The sequence below is a fragment of the Ptychodera flava genome, chromosome 7 (genome assembly GCF_041260155.1).
Source record: "Ptychodera flava strain L36383 chromosome 7, AS_Pfla_20210202, whole genome shotgun sequence".
NCBI classification, from domain to species: domain Eukaryota; kingdom Metazoa; phylum Hemichordata; class Enteropneusta; family Ptychoderidae; genus Ptychodera; species Ptychodera flava.
In genome coordinates this window covers 15,333,285-15,358,147 of record NC_091934.1, presented here as the reverse complement: position 1 = coordinate 15,358,147, position 24,863 = coordinate 15,333,285, and the positions used below count along the sequence as shown (strand labels likewise).

Genomic DNA, 24,863 nt, shown 5'->3' with positions numbered 1-24,863 from the left:
CATAGGGAGTTTTGGAGGGTTGAACACTTTACAAACTGAAAATAAATCATTGGAAAGGACAGTAATGAGTTAATTTAAAGCATATTTTGCAAATCACATTTATGGGCTTGATATTGTAATACTTTGATGGACATGCATCAGTTCCGATAACTGTATCCCTTTAAAACAATATACTAGGCTGTATAGTAATGGAAGATGCATGGACAGATACAGCTTGAAATTTAATTACAAATTGTGGCATACAATTCACCCAGGTCAAAGTTCAAGACATCTTTCTTATTCTTACTCTTGCATTATGGGAAGGCACTACCATGACAGGTTCATTTTGTTTTCCTTGATGGCATTTTTTCTCAAGATGGCTCAAAACTACCTTCAAGTCGGCTGACAAAAGTGGCGATGGCTTGCTGAGCATCAGCGAGGTTATTATGCTGTTACACAGGCTGAACGTGAACCTGAGCAAACGGAAAGTCAGGCTGATGTTCAAGGTAAGCCAAATTGGTAAGATCTCGAGTGATATAAGTGTGATGTAGCATAAGCATGCGTTAGTGTCCAGATGTTTCTTTGTAGGCAGTCAATGATTTGTAACACAGAATGCTTAAAGCGCAACATAATAGTATCCTTTTATGCAAAGTGTCCAATTGTCTTATTTGGAAATCCGAACTCATTAACTATCAAGTTATTAGATGTGCAGTCTATAAAAATTTCAAGATGGCACAGCTGCATGATCAGACGGTAATGAGTAACAGTACTGACTTGGCTGCAATTTAATCTGTAACCACTGAGCTGAATTGAAGAATGTTATGATCTTTGTAAGAGAAACTCTAAAAGTGGTTCTACACAACAGCAACTAACAATGGACTACACAGAAAAAATGAACCATTTTCAGTGCTGAAAGAGGCAGGGTATTGTTAACAATCTTGAAGCGAAATAGAAGCAAATACCGTGGTCAACAGTGGCATATGAGACACTATGACAAGACTAGCTGAGATTTTATGGAAATTGCTGCAGGAAGACTGCAGCTGGGTCCAATCTTTATTATGAAAACCACAGAGTTGTTATATGGCTTTAATTCCTCCAGCTTTTTTTGAAGCAACTGGTCCCCCTAGCATAATGGTGATTTGTACAATTATTCATCATGGGTCCATTCTTTTTCAGTCTTGCCACCTATCAATATGGCACCAAAAAAATCTGAAAGAGAGAGTTTTAATTTCCTGGCTTTACACCTGGACAAAAACCTAACTTCAAAAACTGCCAGTAATGGGTTCTCACTGAGGGTCCAAATTTTCCTGAGTTGATCAGTGAACCCTTTCACCACCTTGGTATCAGGGCTAATGTGCAGTAGCTCGGAAACTGTTATCCAATTGGTTGGCTAAATCGTACCGTTATCATTGAATTATACACAACAGACTCCCTAGGTTGCTGTGAATTGTGGCAATCGACCAATCAGATATAACCTTCCGAGCCAACTGCACATCAGCTGTGGTTTCACTCAGACCCATTGTTATCAATGGCAACTGTGGATCTGTTTAAGATGTTTCCCTGCTGATGAGCAGCATGCTCGGAAGGTTATTTCTGATTGGCCGATTGTCACTATTCACAGCAACTTAGGGAGTCTTTTTGTATAATTTAATTACAACAGTAAGATTCAGCCACCCAATTGGACATCACTTTCCAAGACGCTGCACATCAGCCCATGTTTTAGAGGCACTAGAAATTTCACACTTTTGATGGTAAAGTTATCAGGAACTGAGATGGTCTCATCATACCACCTATCAGACAAGCAAATTTCCTTTGTCACCAACATTAAAAAAATCAATTATACCCTTTCTTTTGCCAACACACATTCAACTTATTGAAAATATTTTGTATGGCTGTCAAAAATATCTGTAAGGCAAAATTACAAAATAATGATTTCCTTCTTTGAAAAGACGCTGATCTTCCTATTATTCAAAGTTGGAAATCGGAAAGACATGATCATCAAACCAATGCTGTCAAAATTTTGAATGGGCCAAGCTGTTCTGTGTACAGAAGAAATTTGCTTCTGTTCAATGAGTGATCTCAGTGTTTACGGATCAAGGAGAATTATGGGTAACACCACTTACTGAGCAGGAGTGAACAGGTTAATTTATTCTGTCCATTACTCTCCCTTTGCAGTTTTTTAGCGGTTACAGATTTCACCTTCATTTGATGATCATGTACCTACACACTCAACAGACAGGGAAATGAAATGTGCTCTCATCGATTGGATTTCTGAGAATTCATCTCTCCGATGCCATGATCCATGGCTTGGATAATTGTGAAGCTGTGTTCCCGTGCACTTAACACAGCATTTCAATCTACTTTGATTTGAAAGTGAAATGCAAGAGAGAAATGACAAAGATTTCGGTTTACCTTTGAAGATGAGTAAGATTTTCCGTTGACTGTTAGAGAGTATCCAAGAAAAGTGCCATAATAATTGTCCCCTATAGAGACTCTTCTACTGATAGATTTTTCTTATTCGTATAGGCTTGAAGAATATTGACATCATATGATAGTTTTGTTTGGAATATCTATTTACTGTGCTTCACAAAGAGTGAACTACAAATTAGCATATAACTGTGATGGCCTTTGCTTGACTCAGTTGACTGAGTTGCAAATTACATCCCAATGTCCTATACACAATGTAAAGTTGTACGTGTATGGTGTATATCCATCATACAATTCATGTAATTCCAACATATAATTAAACGTTGTTTGAATCTTCACGGCTTCTGAAATTGTTGTGTATGTTGTTTTACAAATTGCAATCCTTATCACTTCAGACTGATTAAAATATGCCACAATTTAAGCTAGCCTACTCTGGGAAAACACTCTATCAGTATCTGGCAGCTATGGTTTTCCCCCAAAGACAAGTTGTTAAGAAAGGCAGACAGTTGTATCATGATCAATAAATAGTTCTTCTCTGTATAATCCCAATGTAAATTTTGCTTCATTCATATTTCACAGTTTATTTCATGATGCCATAAACATGAGTAATCCTTGCATCGTAAAAATGGTTGAAACTCCTGGGAAATTTCTTTTTTGGTGTATTAGTTTGTCTGCATGTGAAATTTTGTACAGCATTGCCAGATGACTTTACACCTTTGCTCACATGTTGTGGGTTTGATGAAACACAAGTCAGGTTAAAGTTATCCGTTGAGCAATTCAGAAAGTTATGAGTCTGCAGACGTAAACTTTTTAAATTTGTGCCTCGCAGGAACAGACGACAAGCGGCATCAGGCGATTGAATACGTGTTTAGAAATATTGATGGCAGGAGTCTTTCCCCCTCAGAATGGATGGCTCCTGCCTGGTTTCATTTGTAGCGATATCACTTCTGCTGTAAGTGCGACTTGCCCATTGTAAAGTAAAATCAATTTAAAAGGCCATTTACACCTCAAATTAGAAACAGAAAGGAGGTGACGCATTGATTTTGCATTCCCGGTGCATATATTGTACTGGCCAGACAATGTTATCCCATTAACTCACGTATTACCTGTCTTTTTCACTTAACCTCGCTCAAAACATCGTATTCAACGATGTATTGGTTATCTTGTCTTTTTCAAGTTTTGGAGTACTTTTTCAGAAGGAAAAAAAATCAGTGGAGACCAAGTTGAAATTTTTAAAAAATATGGTAAAAATGTCTAATTTAGCTTTTTGTTTTTTGAGCTTCTGTGAATTAGTTTTTGTTTTTGAGCAGTTTGATTTCTAGGTTTTGTACGTGTCAAACATAATCTGTCTTCATTTTCTGTTTATTTTTGCAATAAATTCAAGTGATATGATTATGAAATTCAATGATGAATTATGTAGCCAGACATGAAATGGAGACATGGAAGGGGAAAGGTTTTTTGCCTAAGGTAAATGATAAGTTTGAGGCGATATTGATTTTTCAGGCCTGGAATACTGTGAATTTATGAATTTGTTTCGCAAATACAGCTGTGTTTAAAAAATGTCTACCGCTCAACTCTGTAAATTTGGAAAAGCGTTGGTTGTTTGATTTGCACTTTCTCATGACAGATCATCAATAGAGAAATACTTCAAATTTAAAAAATCAGGCTTATAAATTTCACAAAATTTTTTAATGTAGAATCAAATCCGCAAGATGCTGGAAAGTGGGAATTCTGGCTTGTCTCTGTAGAGAGTTTGGTTTTACATTATGCCTCAATACTAGCCCTCATCTTTTATCTTAAGATCTATGCATCAAACATGCACAGTACATCAGTATACATCTGCCACTGCCATGCAGATATGTAAAATTTTTCAGGTTTTGGGGGGTACATATCCACCAGTCCTTACAGATTGAATCAAAAATAAATTCATATACTTTTCAAAGCCTACTACGTTACATAGAAATCTCCGTATTATCAATTAAAAGTGTTCGCACTTCTGCCGATGGTTACCGTCTAGTATTACGCAAACAGAATGTTGATGGCACAAGCAAAAATGTAGATGATAGATACGCTCGTATCAGTTCACAAGCTTCATGTAATCCTGGTTTCTTGCCCAATGCAAGTATCTGGTCTCTTCTGTCTTGTTACATCGCTATGTTATGCAATACATGATCAAGCCAGGCAGAAAATAAATAGTTTAACAGGATTTTCTCAGACAGATATTACGGGTAGCAATTTCGATTTTCTCACAAATCTCTATTTCCCAAATAAAATATTTAATGTCCACAAACTTCAGGTATACGGAGTAACGTGGTGGGATTGAAACTAACATAAAAATACCCACTGCCAAAAAAATATTCTGTAAATGAAACCTCCGAGGTAGAGTCAGTTATTAAATGCTGAAAAAGTACAGCAATGCAAATTTTTTGCCAATTTTGTGTCATTTTTTGATAAATTTCTAAACAATTGTGGTAAAATTTCAAAAAACAGGTAATTCCAGGGGGAATTTTTTTTTCAGTTCTCCTGGCTCGATGCAGTTTCATAAATATTCCAAGAACAATGATGAAGTCATATTTTGGTATCATTGGAATTACGACTGTTACAGTAGTTGCTGTAGCAGTGTTTGATATCACCATATCAAAAGTAAATGCGGTACTTTGACCGTTTATATGAAAAGTTATCAAGAATTAATGAGTCTCATCAATGCCAATCACCTGCCTTGACCTCCGTGAGTGTCAGCTCATCTCCTGGTCAGCTTGTCAAAACCATCTGTTTTCTTCAAGCGCTTTCACAGCTATTTTGCTAATGGTTTAATCACCAATCATTTCCAGTGGTACGCTTGGATCTATTATTATGACAAGATGGGAAGTTTGAAAAGGCTAGATTAGGTCTTTTGTGAATGTCAGCTTCATTTCAGCAGAGTATAATTTCAAACAATTTTGGCTAAGCTGTCAGAATCAGGAATAAATACTAAAAGTAAGGGAAATTTTTGCATCTCTTTCCACGAAATAGAGTTCTTTACATTTTGATAATTATCAGGCTTTTGAAAGCATGAAGCACTGTTTTGATATTCTGCGGATGTTCAGAAAATGCACTTCACATTTTGTTGGAAAAGTCATTCACTTCTTTAAAAGCAACCATTATCGGCGTTTGTATGGAGACTGACTTTAGAGATTTGAGGCAGAAAGAAAATTTAAGTGGTTGGAGATAACACAGTGGTAATTGCAAAATTAAAAATTCATGCCAGCCGCTTTCCAAGCATCACCCCGTCAACCTTTGACAAAATCTTCATCAGCGTTATCTACACAAAGTTTGAGCATCAGGGGAGAGTCTGTAGAAAAAGGAAAGAACAGGCAATATGGGACAGCATCTCTTATTTTCAGTTTGAATAGCTTTGCTGGTAGATGTCAAATAGACGGTTTGGGATATTGGCAGATTGCATGAATTATAAATAACATGTGGTTGTAAAGAAAAAACTCCTATTTCACAGGTGAATATCTGTCCTTGTGAATGCAAATGGTTTTTAATTATTTTCATTGCATCCTCAGACAATACGCAAATGTTATTCAGTTTTCAAATTTACAAATGAATACAGAGATCACACAGTGTGGATTCACCTAATTGGTTTATTTGCCTATCATAAAAAATTTACACATAAGTGACCACCAAAAAGCAGTAAGTTGCCTCTTTCGGCATTTAACCCTTTCACCCCAGTTCCCTGTGTACAGGTCCAACTTTACCATAGAAAACAATGGATTTGGGACAAACCATGGTGGTGAAAGGGTTAAACTTTGGATACATGGTGGTGAAAGGGTTAAACTTTGGATATAAACGACTTTTTCAAATTATTTCTCCTTCAAGTACCGGTACGTTAACCGAGCCCTAGTGTTCTGAGTGTAAATATATATGTAGCTGGTGTGTAAAGTTTCTCTCAAAATATATTGCAATAAGGTAGTTTGGTGAGGTGTCAACCATGTATTGACATGACAGTATAGTGTGGTAGATGTATCGTACCTGATAGTATCCAATCGGAGAGGAGTTCCCCGTCTATGGACCAATGTTTGATTACCTGCAAACCTCTTGGTTGAGGAAGAATGTGCCTTGGGGTCAAAGGTTAAATACTCAAATGTTTAAAGTAGAAACCCAAGGAGTAAATGAGCATTTCAACGTCTTGTTCTGTGTTCATTTATCTCCCCGATAGAGTAAGCATTATAGGGATGGGGGTTGATTTTGAATTTCAAGTATCCATCAGTTTTGGTTAATTTGTTCCAAACTTTACATGGTGAACGTACCCCTTATTTGTATTGTTGTAATTTGAAAGACAATTCCTTGAAGGGAAGTATAAGCTAAAATTTAAAAAAACTTCAAATTTTGAGGCACGTATAATACTTACCTGTGCAAGCCAATTCCCTGTGAACAAGTCTACACTCACCATTGACAGCAATCAATTGGGGCCAAAGTATGGTGGAAAAAGGATACAGTGATCTCTGATTATTAAAAGAACTTCAGTCACTTTTACAAAGCCCCTCAGCCTATGAGAGTATTTTCCTATGTACTTTCCATCCATCCTGAAAAGTGTTTGTGTCAGAATGAAATATCCCTCGCGTCCATGTTTGTTTAATTGATATCACAATCAAAATTGAACCGGAGGATAGCGTTCCATTGGGAAACAAGGGAATGATAAAAAACCTAGAAACTTGTGAGAAACTTTTAAATTTCTAATGGAAAAGTTAGTGAGATGGAAGCTGTCTACAGAGTCTCCACACATCATTGTCTCCGTATTTTGCTCTCAGACTAAATCTTCAGTGATTGAGACGTCTGTCTGGATGGGGCTTGATGTATACTAAACACACAAACAAACTTACAGCTGTTTGGCCAATTGTACCACACTAGAACAGAATTCCCCATGGTGCTCTAACACACTTGACCCTACTCCAGGTTGGTTCAGTAGGATTTCCTGGTCGTCATGGTTACAATACTTATCCGAAGCATCTCTGAGTGCATAGAGATGTATTGTGGGTAATCGATCGCAAGTATCTCTCAGTGTGTTGAGGTTGTGTTATGGGAAATTGATGCATCTCACCGTAAGATTTAGTAGCTTAAAGGAATCTACTGTAGAGGGTGTCAGTGGAAAGGTTGTACATTAGTTAAAATCCAAGATTCAATCTTGAATCTCAAAAAGCATCGGTTGAAATAAAAGGAAAAAATATTACCAAGGGTTATCTTGTGAGGCATTCACAATAACACATCAATGGTTCAGAATCGGGTGTGCCTGCATTGCTATTTTGAGTTTGCATACAGAGTTTTTGACTCCCGTGACCTTCAGAAGTGTTAATTCATGTCCTGTCAGTGCAATATGCTGTGGGAGTATACAACTCCGTATCCCCTTTTGACCAAAGATGGGAAATGAAATTTCCACGACTAGACCGAATGCCAACTACCGTGATATCCATGAATCACAACCAATGTACTTATCTGGAGTAGAATTTTCCATCCATAATGGTAGAAAAGTTCAGAAGAACAGAGTGCTATGGTTACAATAGTATGTGCCTTGAATGTGACAGACATAACTTTTGCTCAAACTTTCCTTAATGAAACTTTCAAACATTCTCTTATCAAATCAAGAATAAAAATGAAAGGTCTGGTACCACAGAAACAAATTGGCAAATTAAACAAATTAACAGAGTACCAATATTTGCAATACAAAATGACCACCATCTCTGTATTAATTCTGCCGGGTATGTGAAAAAATTAAAATTTTGCATTTTTGGAGATATTTCTTTCTCCAAGAGCTTTAAAATGAGCTCCTACATTCGGTAGATCAGAAAAGAACTGTAAAAATTTTAGAGTCTGAATATGTCCCCTTGGCATATCTACCTTAAAAATGTCTACCTCATATAATATTCTAGACTAGCATGTACCCATACTGTACATTATTACAGATGATGTAACCAAGTACTGCAGTTTCTACCAACTCAAATCTTGCTCACTTTTTCTTGTTCCATAAATGTGTTTCAACATCCTAAGATAACACAAAACATGAATATTTGACATCAGTGGATGTATTGTGACCAAATTATCATAACTGGTTGTTGGTGGCAAATGCTGATTGACAAAGATGCAGCCAATTTTGAATAGCTAGGCTTTTCAAGGGACATAAGCTGTAGCTTTTGATAATTTTTTCTCTATTTTTGTTTTGTACGTCAACTGTAAGTTCTTGTTCTACTCCCCGAAGCATATTGAAACACCAACTACTGTATTTACTGGTAGTTGTCAACAAAGCATCTATACCTTGTGTAAAATGCACTGTTATTGTTTACAATTGAAATGTAGTCCGGACCAGAACTCACTTGTCAACAATAACAATGCACTGTTTACACATGTACAGGTTGAGTTGACAAGCTGAAGGCTGTGTATCTGAACATGCTTTGGGGAGTAGAAAAAGAAACTGTAGTATTGACGTTAAAAATAAACCAAGTGAAAAAAATCATCAAAAGTTACCGCCTGGCTCTTTCCCCACATTTCACTAAATGTAAATATCTCATCACACCAGGAAGCGGACACCAATGTCGGAGACCAGAATGAGGGACTTCTCGACTTTGACGAATTCGTCAACTTCTACAAGCGAATCAGTACCAGAAAGGAGTTATATTTGCTGCTACTTCGCTATGGCAACGGCAAAGAGTACATGACAGCATCTGAACTTGCTCACTTTCTAGAAATGGAACAAAAGGCGAGTATCTCTGTAATAAGAGGGCTGATGGTGATTGTACGTTTGTTACTAAACATGCGACATTTGCTGCTACAGACAAAAATTTGGTCAAATTTTGTTTGTGTTGTTGTTTGGTATTTTTTATTGCAGCTTAATTGCAGTAAGACTTGTACATCCTACAGTTTAAAAAAAAATTATTGTAACATCAGAAGTTACATTGATGTTAAGAATCTTGTGAAAGATTTCAGACAATTTAGTTACTGTAAATGTGTGTATCTTACAGTTTCAATTGTAAAATCGGAGGTATTGATGTTCCAACATTTGTCATTTTGATATGCATAATTTTCTATCAAGAATCTCATCAAAAATTTCCCATAAAAATTTCTATTTTGCGTATTACTGATTGAACTGTGGCACCATTAGTAATAGTCGCTATTCATCCCAAAGAAATGGCACCATTAGGGTTTGTACAGGGAATTCTTTTTGAAGCAAATATTCTCTGATGGAAATACAATAAGCCTTATGTAAGCCTGTGGTGAGAATGCTAAATATAAACCATACAACAGTCTCAGCTTTCTAGAAAATTGATTGTCTCTCATCCAGTAATGATCATCTTTTCAATCGCCTTAGCATTTTTTGCTGAGAAAAATATAAATGCTCTCAGAAAGACAGAGTGCTCTTCCGGGGAGCGTGCTTCTACATCTACCGAACCAACCATCAATTAGCGAAAGACGTATTATGCAAGTTATGTTGTTTACATAAAGTCAAAAGTGTAGGGATGTTCGCAGCGAGATGCATTTTCCCTTCAGATATTCTCAGCCTTTCAAGACAATTACCGTCTTTTGTGCTTGCAGGATAGATACAGGATTCTGATTAGGAAAGTATTATATCTAACAAACAGAAATGATTGAAAAGCGTGATAAACAAAGTTTACAGATCTATTTTTGTCTTCAAGTATCAAATTGTACAAACAAGATACTTTTATTTCTAATTGTCTTCAAATATCAAATGTTCAAACATGATACTTTGAGGAAATTAGAGACATCTTTAATCAAGCTGCTTTTTACAAAGATAATGTGTTTATTTTCTGGCATGCACATACAGTCATACTTTGAATGAAGTTATGGCGTTTCCCTCCAGCGATATTGAGCAATTTTTTCATGCGTTTGGTGTGTTCATCATTATTCTATATGTGTGTATCACTTCCAGATGTTTAATGTCAGTCTACGCCACTGCCTCGACATCATCAAGAATTTTGAACCAGTGCCTGAAAACATACAAAATGGATGGCTGGGAATTGATGGTATGTTTGCCTGTGGCTTGTATACTCCAGTCGGGAAATTAAAAAAAATTTCACATGCCCAGACCTTTATCAAATTCTTACTCTGAAATTACTTTTTCCATTCATTTATATTAAAATACCAGACGCAAACATCTCTCAGCATAAGATATTTCACAAACTGTGCTCCAGTGATCATTAATTTGTTCTCCAAGGCTGAAATTTTCATTCTATTTCGATTCATGAGTAGGCTATTGTACTGGCATAGACTACACTAGCTAAAGTGCGTCTCATCAACTCTTTTTTTTATCTTCAATTTCACAAGGTTTCAGTCGGTTTCTACTCAGCCGTGAAGGAGACATATTCAACCAAGCTCACACAAAAGTCCACCAGGATATGACAAGGCCCCTGTCGCACTACTTCATTGCCACTTCACACAATACGTATCTGATTGGAGACCAGCTCTTATCCAAGTCTAGCATGGACGTGTACGCGTTTGTGTTGCAAAGTGGCTGCAGATGTGTAGAAGGTTTGTGTCAAGATGTGATTAGATCCTCCCCCGCCCCATTTCAATCTAGCTTCTTCTGGTATTGTGGAGACAATACAGCCGCCATTTGGATATCATTTTCATATTTCTGTTCAATGTAAAAAATGCAGTCTTATTCTTTTCCGAAAAGAATGTTGAAATACGATGTATTAGCCTGACCAATGCAATGTACATAGTGTAACGTATGTAATATCATTGTTGTTGACAAATGAAAATCCACATCAGACTAAGATTCAGTTGTCAACAACACAATTGGACACTTCACACATACAGGCCATGCTGATAAGTTTAACGCATGATATTTCAACATGAATTCAGGAAGAGAACATGAAACTGTATGTTACAGACAGAACAACACTGTAAAAATAAACATCAAAAGTAGAAAAGCCAATGAAGATGTGAATGGCAAAGATTGTAATAAATGTGACGGGGAATATATATATAAATATATATATATATATATATATATATATATATATTATATTATATATATATATATATATATATATATATATATATATATATATATATATACATATACACACACAGACTATTATATGTATGTATATACCGGTATACACACACACAGAGTATTATATATCTATATAAAAAAGTCCAAGATTGTTAAATACAAGATTCTTGTTCAAATTCAGTGTATGCCACCTTTTGTCTGTCAACACATAGTCGTCCTTTATTAACGGGTTTTATCTCTGAGCCTTAACCATATTTTTTATCGTCTGCTCATTTTGTGGTTTATTTTTACGACAGTGTTTTAAGAACACATGCATTATGTGTTGTACATTCTTTAAGATAAACCGCAACGAAAGTATGTACCTTTTTAATATTTGCATATCGTTCAACTGATAAAAATGTGTTGTCATAAAACCAGGCTAAATGATCACACAATCTGTAAATATTGAGTACATCTGCTGTTTTAAGCTTCATGGCAAATTGACAACATGAGGCAGTTGTATCATGAATGTTGGACTCTCAAGATTTCATACCTAGTTTACTGCATAAAATACGAACTACTGTAAAACATGTCTTTTTAGCTAGCAAAGCTTCTAAGAATTCCTTTAAGCTGATTCTCTCAATTGGCTAATTTTAAGATATTTGCTATAGGATGTCTGTTTAGCTAAATCAAAAACCTACTAATTGTGTTGTAGATCCAAAACTGTCATTTCTTGAAATGGCAAAGATTTCCGAATCAGACAAATGTACTTTTTGTCGAACTTGGACCGAAAGTATTGTACATCTTTTCTATGAATGTGAATGTATTTTACAATTTTGGGCAGATGTTGAATTGTGTCTCCTAAATTACTGTGAAATATCAATCATGCTATCTCCAGAGAATATTATACTTGGTATTCCGAAATATGATGGTACTACTTCTAATATAAACAAAAATATAATTTTTTCTCAATCAATTACATAATAATAATGGGTAAAAATATATCTATGATTGTAGACGGATAGAGAAAACACCAAAAATAGATCAATTTCTACTAAGTATGCAACAGAAGGTTAAAATAGAAAGATATAAAGATATAAAGATAAAATAATGCTCACGGGAGATACAGATACAAAGTGGAAAAATTTAAGCAAGTTCTGTAAAATTTAAAAAGTAAATTTTCCTTTCATGACTCTGTTTTAATTGATCTAAAGTGAGGTATATAACCATTGTTTCCTTTTTCTGTTTTTTTTTTGTTTTTGCCTGTCCATCTGTGTTGTGTCTTTTCTTTTTGCAAAGCCAATAAAAATTAAAAAAAAAAATTAAAAAAAAAAAAAAAAAAAAAAGTACGAACTACTGTAAAACATGTCTTTTTAGCTAGCAAAGCTTCTAAGAATTCCTTTAAGCTGATTCTCTCAATTGGCTAATTTTAAGATATTTGCTATAGGATGTCTGTTTAGCTAAATCAAAAACCTACTAATTGTGCTGTAGATCCAAAACTGTCAGAAGAGCATGCATGCAGCTTATTCAAAGTTATTTTACAATAATTTCTGAGCACATGAGGTTGTTTCCAGGTCAAAGGGACATGATAATAACAGGCTTCTGAACTTTATGTTTATTGTACAGAGTATTAAGTAACCTATGCTCACGTTCAAAAGTAAGTCAAGTACTAATTGTTTGACAAATGTACCATTTTATTTTGAAAATCCCTGATCAATTATGCTAACAGAGATTAGTGTGTCTGGACCGTTAATAACATCCTAATCATCAGCAGTGGCGGATGTTAAGGCTTGATCTTTTGATTTCTTGTGAAACATGCGTCAGATCTAATAAAAAAAGTGGAACTCAGGAAGTGAGTCATCAATCGTGATGTCGTGGTTGAAATTAAGCAAGTCTATAGAATCGTCAATCATGATACTTTCGGTACACGTCTTGCATATTGACCAGTAAAATCTAATTACATTCCGTACATGTATACAGAGTATTATGCCCTCCGTGTATCCTTAAAAACCGGTGATATTTATCACTTGATGTCTGGGAGACTGATTTTAATAGAGCCTGACAAACTGTATGTATTCTAGATTTTTTTCATCCAGCGATACTGTTAACTCGTTAATCACTACCACTCCCAGACACTTTCCACTGGAAAGTGGCATAACCAAGTGTGGCCCAGTTCAATTATTTTGAGTTACACCCACCAGAGATCAGATTATCTGATAAAATTAGTTTGCGTTGTTACCTGCTAAGGGACCGTCTCAGATTGTCGTAGAAGTTCAAGAAACGAAATTTCTTCGTTTAGATCAAAACCCCCTCCCCCCTCCACCTAAACGAAACTTCAAAAGTGCGAAATGTTCATGTCTGCCTGAGAGTACAATGTTGCATTTTGCTATAGCTACCAAAGACGTATTCCCCTTGCCACATTACAATTAAAGTAAACGATCAGATTTGAGTACTAACAGGGCATTTTACCGCATAAAAGTTTCATTTTATTTGACTTTCCCTTTTTGCATCTCTTGTGCTGTTCTTTGTCTTTGTGAACACGCAATTTGTACTTGGTAGGGGCGGTAAATAAGCGAAAAACTTTGACAAGGGGGCCCAGGCATGTTCAATCATATTTAAACGACTATGACCAGGTGCATAACAAGTGAGAATAAAGACATCTAGTGGTTAGAGCAGACGCTTATAAATAGCACATTTTAAAAAAATGATACTTTTTGTCTTTGAATAATTTGATGAATGAAATGTTTAGGATACAATGTTCCTATTGGTAAATTGTGTTTGGGACACAAACGAGATGGAAACAGTTACAAATTTGTTGGCACGAGTGTGCAGTTTTTCTTTAATTTAAAATAAACACACGAAAACTTGTGATCACAAAATAAAAGTGCGAAAGTGAAGTTCACTAATTGAATGGAGGTCAAACCCCCTCCCCCCCTAAAAGAATAAATTTCACTTTTTGAACTTCTACGACAATCTGAGACGGTCCCTAACCCCTCACTGCTAATAGTATTGCCTATCTCAAACATGGGAAGTTATCTGTGATAGTAACACGGGTAGCAAGTATGAATATCGTTTTTGACAATTTTGAAATAGTTCTCAATAAACACATATTAATTCTTGTGGTAATTTTAAGGATTTTTGTGATGATGACAACAGCGCAAAATTTTTCACCTGACCGCAGTAAACACAGTAACTTTGGTTTTAAAAGTGGAATGGTTCAGGTGTATGGTGTCAGAAATTGCAAAGAGAGTGCTGTCTATATTGAAATGTCATCAGCAAACTAAATTTGCTATTTTGTAACTCTAAAGAAAGTCATCAAAAATGTGTAACTTCATATTAAATTTTTAAAAATTTAAAACACTATCTTAAGTGTCATCATGATGAATTTGTTAAAAATATGTGTATCTGCAAGTCCGATGCAAATAGGAATGTTGTAAAAAATTACAAAATCCCTTCCATATGGCAATATCAATTCCATCAGAATTGCAAGCCGAATCGTTTCCAAATGAAAGTTTGGACACAAAATTCAAAATTAATGTACAGTTTTGAACCCATGATGTGTGTCATATCATCAGGATTTCATCAGTGAATTTCAATTTTGAGCAATAGAGGTTAGCTGGCTTGTCACAATACAAGAATTTCACTGGTGAATTTCAGTATTGAGCAATGGACGTAGCTTGATTCTATCATTCTGTGTCTAGAGGATGTAAGTATGTAAACTGAACACTGGAGATTAAATGTCAAATTGATTTAATCGAGTGGCAATGAACATTGGGCCCTTACCACTTATCTCTCCATTCAATTTACACTAAATTTAATCAGCAGTTTCCCTTTAAGTGCACTGCACACGATGCATACAGAAATATAAAACTACCCTGTTAAAGCAAGTGAACTGGCACGTGAAATTGAAGTCCAGGGTGAATTAAGGTCAACTTGACTTTCTCCCTTTGCAGTGGTACTCATACTTGTGAGGAAAAGTTTTTATGAATGTGTTTAATACCTTGAGCATCCATATTCTACCGTATCTCAACTAAAAATCTTCGGCGACATGTTTTTGGTACACCATAAATTGTTTTTAATAGCAATTTACAAGGTTGAGGGTCTATGGTCGAATATGAAGTCCGGTAGGTGGCTGTTCAAAGCCCCGCAATCCTTGTCCTTAACTAGTCTGTTGGAATATATAATAGTTTGTTGTATTTTCCATTAATTTTTCCCTTGATTTGTGATGTTATTCTGATCAAGACAAAACTTTCATGTTCACGTGAGTTATGTCTTTGTCATTCTGTACATATGTTTGATATCATTGAAATATGGCAACCTTTCCATCTTGCATTAAGGTATAGTCCCATAAACCATCCTGGCCACATCCCCCCACAGCCTGTGCATTGTGTTTTTGGTACTGTGGACAGCAATTAAGGACTGGGTTATTTCTTCACATTTTAGAGCTCAGTAATCACAAAAGGAAAACTTAGAATTGAAGTAACATATACTGTAAGTGTAATGCCACCGAAAGTTGAGGTTCTACACCTCAGGGGTCATAGCAATGTGTCAGTGAGACATATTTGGTGTTTTTTCCATTTTGTATTATATAGTACAAGTTGAACTATAGCAGAAATAAACATCGCTTGAATGCAATTTGCATATTGATTTTAGTCCAACATCTTATAACACAATAGACATGAATAAGCAAGTGTAATATTTGCTTCAATTGCATTGTTTTTTTTCAGTTGATTGCTGGGACGGGCAGGATGGAGAACCAACAGTCTACCATGGCTACACTCTGACTTCCAAAATTCCGTTCCGGAATGTGATCCAGACCATTAACAAGTACGCCTTTGTCAGCAGTCCTTATCCCGTCATCATCTCACTAGAGAACCACTGCTGTCTTCAACAACAGAAGAAAATGGCTACCTACATGGTTGAGGTGTTTGGTGGTATCCTTAAGATATGTCTGTGCCGTTCAGTCAATCTGTTTGTCCTTTTTCACAAAGCGAAGTCAGTTCATCCAAAAGGTGGCAAACAGGGAAAATAGTCTTCAAAGAATGTGCTTTTAGTTCTAGTATTTGATGTCCCATTAAATATTTAAGATTCTCTCATAGAAAGTTATGTGCCGTTTGTCATGAATAATGCATACTATATAACTATTTTATGGCAGAAGGTATGTGATAGAAGCCCTCTGAGAGGCAACAAAATTGGCCAAGTCATTGATCTAGTTATGTGTCTATGCATATAGGAGAGGTAGTCAGGAGTTATTACCCTTTACAGTCGGCAACGCAATCTCAAATTGTTAGGTAGTCCAATTATTGAGGCCAATTGCATCATTTTTATCGTTTTTCCCTTCCATTTTATGTATCTTTAACTGAATAAATTTATCAGAAAAACTTAATCTTGAACGGCCTGATCCAAAAGCAAAATATCTGCCCTCGCCAGAGCAACTCAGATATAAGATACTTATCAAGGTGAGTTAAATTACCCTCTATGCTATTTTAGATTTTTTCACAATTATGCAATTCTTGCATTGCGAAGCAACAAAATTTTTAAGTATACCCAAGATGTAGTCTGTGGTGCTAGTTTCATTGACTACTCGACCAGCAACTTCGCCCTTTGATAGACAATATTATCCTTCACACTTAACATCAGTATACTTGATAAAATGCCAGACAGATGTACATTACATAATACGAGGATGAAAACACAGCAAAGGCTTAAACATTGAATGCGAATGACCATGGGCAAACAAATCATGTGAGCAAGCATACGTAGAAATACATACTTTTCTATATGCGTTTGTGCGTGTGTGCGTGTGAGTTTGTTTGTATACCGCTATCACATGATCTCTTAAGTGTACCGAGTCTGTAGAAAATGTGCGTCCTTTTTATTACCTCCCATTTGCCATACATATATGGCAATTGGGAGGTTATATGGTTGAAAAAAGTCTGTATGTGAGATGTCTGTCTGTATGTATGTATGTATGTATGTATGTATGTATGTATGGATGTCTGTCCGTCCAACGCAAAAACTCAAAAACCGCTGCACGTATTGAGCTGATTTTTGGTGTAGTGATGCCATATATGATGTAGATGTGCCGTTGTTAAAATGAACTTTTTAGTCCCATAGATATGCTAATGAGGTAGAAAAAAAAGCGAAAATGGTCAAAAATCAATAACTCAGGAACTACTCATCTGATCATTGTCATATTTGGGTTTTAGGTACCTTGGGCCCAACTCATTTAAACATATAGATTTGATGTCAATAATTGATGCTTTCTATTTTTAATGAATTTTTTTTTTCTTTTTTTGCCATTTTAGTAAAAAATCTTTTCCTCTTAAACCAATGGTTGGATCGCTTTAAAATTTGACGTGCAGGTACCTTGTGAAAACTCAAAATAGAATTCATCAAAATTATGGCACAATTTGCAAATTTAAATTTTTGGTCAATTTTTGCCATTTTTGGTTAAAAAAATCTTCTTTGAAACTGTGTATGCTATTACTTTCTAATTGGGTGTACAGGTTCCTAGGAGTGACCTGAAGATGACTCTGTGAACTCAAGCTGAAATTTGCAAATTTTGTGGTACTTTTTGTCATGCTTTCAAATTTGGTACATAGGTGAAATGTAGTAGGTCATTCATTCAAAGTCAAGTACTGCCTGTGCGAATGAGCAGATTATGATTGTGCTGTTCCAGGCTGAGGTGCTATTTATAGGAATGATGCAATGTTAGACGGTAATTGATGTTTTAACTGAATGTGACTTACATTGTATGTAACTCTTGTACTGTATAAACCCTATCAATTCACCCAGAAAAAAATAATTAATATGATTTTAAATAATTGAATTAATGAGGATATCAACAAAGCCAAAATAATTTTAGTGTAGAATTATTAGAATGTTCAACTTTTTTGACAGTTCATGGTGAAATGCTTACCATCTTGGAGGATTAAAACATGTAAAGGCAACTTTCCTGAATCCCAACTTTGACATATTCTGAACCGTCATATGTTGTGCTCTGTATGTTATCTAAAAGAAATTGCTTATAATAGTTTGTCATGATAGGTTGGTCAAATAAATAGAGATAGAGAAAGTTCCAATTTCCATTTATGGTTGACTTGGTAAGGATAAAATAAAATTACTTTTTGAGGAAAAAAATAGAGTGATCAATTAAAAGAGTGGTCAAAGTGATAGGGTTTTTATGGTAAAGCTGGACTGTAAGATTCCTCATGTGCTATTTATAGCAATTATGCAATCTGTGTAAACAGTGCAATGAAAGTGTTACATGATTCCTTATAATGCTTTTGATGACCTTGAACTTATTAAGTTGCAAACATTTGTCTCTTCTGTGTGCTTTCTCCGAGTACCTACAGGCTCAACTTATTCAACAGAACTTACTTGCAATGGTAATTTGAAAATTAAAATGTGCTTGGTTAATAGGATGAAATACTGATAAAGATAACAGCTGAAGAGTCTTTATAACCTGACAGATATGCTGTTTTTTTATGACATAAATGTTGATAAGCAAGTCTTGTTTACTTTAATTAGAATGTAATTAACTCTCATTTATATTATTATAAGCAGTAGTATCAAGTTGATCAAGCGAATATTGACAAGTTGGTCGGCTGTTTGAGGTTACAAGCTGTAAAAATAAATGTATGCATGTCTATCTGTTTGTTTGTCTGTCTGTCTGTCTGTCCGGACCCGCGTTTTTTGGAGGGTCTATGGTCTGTCTGTCTGTATGTATGTATGTTAGTTATTATGTACGGATGTATGTCTGTCAACATTAAAAACTCCTAAATCACAGCACCCACCATCTTAGTATTTAATGGACAGGTGCATCGAGGGGTGGAGATGTGAATTTGTTGAAATAAACATGACTGTCAAAGTCAAAAATATGCAAATGAAGGGGAAAAAAGGAAAAATCCTGCAAATTGCTAAAACTTTGTAACCACTGGCCAGATTTGGTTGAAACTAGGTATGCAGGCTCTTTATAGTGACTTAAGGTACATTTCTTCAAATTGTGGTGAAATTTTGAAAGTTGTATTTTTTTGGGCGATTTTCCCGTTTTTTTGTCAAAAAATCTTTTCTGAAAGCACTCATCCCATTGCCTTGAAAACTTGTATGTATGATCCTAGGGTTGACCTTTGTCAGATTTGTTCAAATTGTGGTGAAATTTTCATATTTGTATTTTGGGGCAATTTTTCCCATTTTTTGTTCAAAAAATCATTTTCTCCTTAAGTATTAGTTGGATTGCTGTAAAACATGATAGTCTTGATCCTAGGGTTGTTTTCTGTCAGACGTGTAAAAGTCATTATGAGATGGAGCATTTCATATTGCTGGGGTATAAGATTAATTGGGACTTGCAATGGAATTTTCTTAGTCAACCTGTAAGAATGCAATGTCATGTGTGTACTAGTAGTTAGTATCGCTGCAAATGGGAGGACAGTGTCATTGACACTATTTTTCCCAAGTAGGACCATTACAATGTCTGACTTTCAATTTTCCAAACTTAAGGGGACATTAATTTATTTTGCTACTTAAAAATGTATTGATTCGTTGGTTCTTTGTGCGTTCATTAATTACACACTTAATAGGCAAAGAAACTTCCTCAAGATTTAGATGTGGACTTGGAATCAGGTGAGGTTAGTGATGAAGACAGCGCTGATGAAATGGATGAGCAATTCAAAGTAAGTAATATGGTGATTTGAAAACTGATTAAATTTTCAATTGGATTCAAACTCACAACGTACAGCACCAAGTCACCAAGCAAAGACATCACAGTCAAAACTTCTCAGGCAATACCCACAACATCTGGTTTTTGTGGACAGAAAGCCATTATGTTTTCATCAACTGCGTACACTTTTAGAACATTGATCCAAAATTAAAGTTGTGAGTAAGATGTTCAGATAATATTACAGACGATGAATTTTCACAATTTTGTATCTTTTAGCAATGCCTTTGTAGCAACAAGATTCCATTTTGTTGATATGCCCCTGCATGGTTCCAGCTGATGATAATTTACCCTGAAACTCTCTGAGACTTGTAAAATGTCAAAATACCATATTGAATGGTAAAACACTCCCACCGCTGCCACCAAAGTAACGCCAAAGGTGCTTATCAGACAAAACCCAGCTGCATGCTTTCTTTGCCCAAAGCTGTTATTAAATAAATGTCTGTTTTTGGCAAATTAGTCTTTTGAGGGAATACAATCTACTCTTTATGAAAGTGACATTAAAAGCTGCATTTTACCTAAAATACCCTCCCCTAAATGTAGAAATCTTTGGCCACACATACTACAGTGGTTTCAATCAGGTTCAAACTCACAACGTACGGTACCCAGTCACCTAGTGGAGAAGCTAGACACAGACAAAACTGCTTGGCCAAATCCCCAATCTCAAAAAGATTGGTTCAATAACCGAACTAAGTTGTTACGTTTTTCTGTCTGCGAGCCCTCCACACGCTGTATAGAGTTTGTAAAGCTGCCCTCATGCCGTACGCTCACTGTCACACATCGCACACAAAACTTTATCAAAGCAAAGCAATGAATACATCACTTAAACTGGGTGAAAAACAGCCTCGGGGACAATTCTGTCCACTAGCAGAGCTATCAACCCAGGGTAGAAAATACAGTTGTTTCAATCAAGTTCAAACAACATGCAAAAATATGACCCAGAAAAGAAAAGGCAATAGACAGCAAACAATATTGAAATATTCACAAGTTCAACATCCTCTTTTTGTAGTTGGCTAATGCTAACTGACATCAACCTTTAACAACTGTAACAGTACGACTGACGATGACAATGGAGTTAGTGAGTACAACTATAAAATTGTGCAGTAAATCCTGCAGAAAACCCTCCATGTTAGTAAAACATTCATTCCTGCCTATAACCTGTTGTTTTCAGACATATATTAAATAGAAACCTTCAAAGTATTAGGTTTGTTTTATTGTTCTTTACTGCCAGCTAGCCTCTCAACATACTTTGCAAAGCTGAGTCAGCTAATTTTGCAGATTAATTGCTTTCAAAGGTTTAGTCAGAGTAACTGATGTCTTTGCTAAGATCACTTGTGATTTCTTATATATTTCTAGGGCTGTAATTGCAGGATCCACATTAAAAATGACTTTGGTCTTTCATAGTATTGTGCATTACGAATACAGTCAATAACTGATGATTTATGATCTGTTCATGGAGAGAAGTTCACCAGAAAAAAAATCCATCAACTCACCACCTACCGTAGTTTTGAACAATCCATTTCCAATAGATCTTGTCATTAAACCATGATCATTTTCCCAAGAAATGTGAATTTCCTCTCTATTGTTTTAATGCTTTTGTGTTCTGATCATAGCAGAGATAACAAGGAAATCAACATCATGAGCAGACACAGATATAGTTTTAGGATCAGTATGACTATAATCGATCCAATTCTGGCTAGTTTTTGACTGCTGTGAAAAGACAACAGAATTCCACAGAAAAATCTGATGCAGCTGAGTCTAAGCTTGTACATAAATATCAAAGCTACATATATACCAAAACAATAGATAATGTCTTTGTATAAGAAAGTCCTGCCCAACGTCATGCCCATTTAGAATGGAATATTTCTGTTGCCTAGCTGTTTCCTACTTTTGTTGAACTGAAGAGTCAAATTTGATGGAAAATATATGACTAATCTTTTTTCCAGCATGAGTATTAGATAACATATTATGCCTGAGGTGGAAAGGAGTTTGCATAACAGCAAACTGATATAATTAGCCTTGCCTGCATTTAAAGTGGTTTTTCTTTTAGAACAAATTGGCAATGTAGACAGCTGGGTCCTTAGTAATAATGTTCAAGAGGAAATTAATTCTCAATATCGCCACTTTGAAGTAATTTTTCACCCAGTAATTCAAAAAATAGTTCTTTAGATTGTTTCAGAAAGTAAAATCCAAAATTGGGACACACTTGAAGTTATATGCATGTATGGATATATCATTTTCACCCATTCTTTACAAATGAATTGAAATTAGCATGCCTTATGCAAATCATCCCACAGTTCGCCCTTTTGGAAATATGTCATGATGTTATAAAGACCTATCTCTTTTATAACAAATCATATCAACTGAGACTGTACATGGGGGGAATATGTGTACTCGTGTGGTCATGGAGATGCATTGTGTATGATGAGAGAGGGATGTTGCAAGAACTTATAATGAAGGCACAGTTTTTTTCAGTGGATGCATTTTACACTTTGGCAAGTCCATTAGTGGTGTATCATTTCCGCTGGTTACTTTCAAATACAGAGCAAATGAACCATAAAGATAAAGTACATCATGTTTGTGTTGAGTGCGTACAATGTCCCATCTGATATTGACTCGCCCCTGCTTTTTGGTTCAAACTTCACAGCTCAAAGACAGCATCAGATGTATGCAAGTGGAGAACCTTGCCAGGGCCAAGCTGGCAAGTCTGGCCAGGGAATCTGCATCCCCAACCAGGAGGATAAACTTCAAATTTCCAAGGATGTCTCCATCAAAGGTTAGTTAGATGTTACATACTTGTGTCAATGATAAAGTCATAGTCTTAGCTCATTTAATTACTTTTATCTGCATGTGAGCGACATTTATGAATGTAGTGGTGTATTCAAATTTAAAATGACATTCTGAAACTACTTGCATATTGTTTACCATATCCCGTAGTTAGCCTTCATTGTGACTACTAAGGAAATGAATTTCTCATTTCAAGACTTTGGTAGCTACCAAACATCAGCCAGTGATCTCATTTTGACTCATATTTTGGTAGATGGTAAAAAGGGAAATATATCATCCTTATTCATATCTGAAATACCAAAGGTTCTGGAAAGATAACCACAGATAATATGGCTTTTGTCTCTAAATATTGTACTGACTGCAGTAACACTCACATCCTTTTTGACCAGGGCAATAAAAAAGACCAGTGGCTCTACCAATAAGAGATACTGTGCATTCAGTCCCAGCCCAATCCCTGGAATTTCTTTCCTTTCATGAGTAGGATTTCTTTCCCTTATCCATTCCTTTAGAGATCAAGAAGCAAGAGCTTCAGTGAGGGCGCTTTTCATGATGCAGAGACAGCTCAGTACCTCCATGCCCGAAGGTCATCATCACCGAAAGAGGGCAAGAGGAGAACAAGTCTCTCGGCAACCTTTGGAAAACTCAAGCTCACTAAGGTACCATGATGGATTTTGAGTCAGTCCTACCAAATTACATTTTGATCCACACATAAGTAAAGTTGCAATATCTTCAATATAAGCCACATTTTCATTTTAAGATGTGCAAACTTGCCCAAAAAGCAGTACTGTCAAACCAACATTTGAAGGTGAAAGGGTGATATTTTCTGTTGGCATTCTTGATAGTCATACTAAAATCCAGGTTTTATTTCACCTAGTCTGAGAAATGTTTATGTAAATACTTTATTACTATCAAAACTTCCAATTGATTAGTTGATTATTACACTTAAATAATATATGTTTACACTTATTATATCCAGGTAAAAATAAAACTAACCAAATTTGTACATTTGATGTATTCATTATAAAAGCCATTTTATAGCAACTAAACAAGTGAACACACAAATCTCCGGGTGGTCAATCATCTAACCATTCATTTGTTCATTCATTCATTTATTCATTCATTCTTTCATGTGCCATCAGAAGAAAAGATCCAGCCTTCCTGCCTTGGAGCCCATGGACTCGCACTCAGAGGAAACGTTAGCCTGCTCGGAATTTTCCGCGTCGGCAAGACTGCAACAGGGAAAGCTGAGGATTCGAACTCGGCGGACTAGCGAGATCGCAATCCAAAACAAAATACGCAGACACAGTAGTGACACTACCTCCTCTGCATCCAGTGCCTCTTCCAGCAGGGAAAACTTGGATTCCGTTGAACAGAGGCGGAAACATTCCCTGTCTTTCGGAAAGAAAAGTACAATGATGTTGTCACGGCAGTTGTCGGATTTAGTCAAGTACACTATATCGGTGGGAGCCAGTGATTTTACATACAATAGTAAGTGCTTTGACCACTCACTGAAATTTACAGTCTTGTGCGTTTCTACTTTCTTGCCTTGTTGTCAAACATTTTGTGTCATATTGGCTTATTACAGCCACAATATGGTGGTTTTGAGATTGCTATTTAAACCTTTCACCAACTAGTGTTTTCTCCCGGTTTCTCTCACAAGGGAGAATGTCGCCCAGTGCTTGAAAATTTAGAGGGGGTGTTTGTCCTGATTGAGGGGAACTATAATAAATCATACAAATTTAAGTTACACAAATTCAGATTTTGGTCAAAGTATTTGAAAATTAAGGTTACAGCACTGATCAAATATCCCTTTGAGAGCCAAAGTCAATTTATGTCTCCTTTTCAAGATATACCCCAGTCAATTTTTTTTCAGATTTTTGCCAAAATTTTTATAAAAATCTGTAGCCAATGAAATATGATGTCCATTTTGATCAAAATTATCAAAATAATACAGGAAAATTC

At 35.8% G+C, this 24,863-nt stretch overlaps 1 protein-coding gene across 1 annotated transcript in view; it reads left to right on the top strand.

Moving 5' to 3' along the window:
- Nucleotides 1-24,863, top strand: part of LOC139136294 (1-phosphatidylinositol 4,5-bisphosphate phosphodiesterase eta-2-like) — a 50,651-nt gene that overhangs the window by 24,893 nt on the left and 895 nt on the right. Inside the window, exons 4-13 of the mRNA XM_070704021.1 lie at nucleotides 356-485; nucleotides 8,960-9,139; nucleotides 10,328-10,421; nucleotides 10,723-10,926; nucleotides 16,123-16,329; nucleotides 16,772-16,854; nucleotides 19,978-20,070; nucleotides 22,762-22,890; nucleotides 23,411-23,557; nucleotides 24,041-24,389. Of these exons, the coding sequence (XP_070560122.1) occupies nucleotides 356-485; nucleotides 8,960-9,139; nucleotides 10,328-10,421; nucleotides 10,723-10,926; nucleotides 16,123-16,329; nucleotides 16,772-16,854; nucleotides 19,978-20,070; nucleotides 22,762-22,890; nucleotides 23,411-23,557; nucleotides 24,041-24,389 (1,616 nt within the window). The remainder of the gene's footprint in view (nucleotides 1-355; nucleotides 486-8,959; nucleotides 9,140-10,327; nucleotides 10,422-10,722; nucleotides 10,927-16,122; nucleotides 16,330-16,771; nucleotides 16,855-19,977; nucleotides 20,071-22,761; nucleotides 22,891-23,410; nucleotides 23,558-24,040; nucleotides 24,390-24,863) is intronic.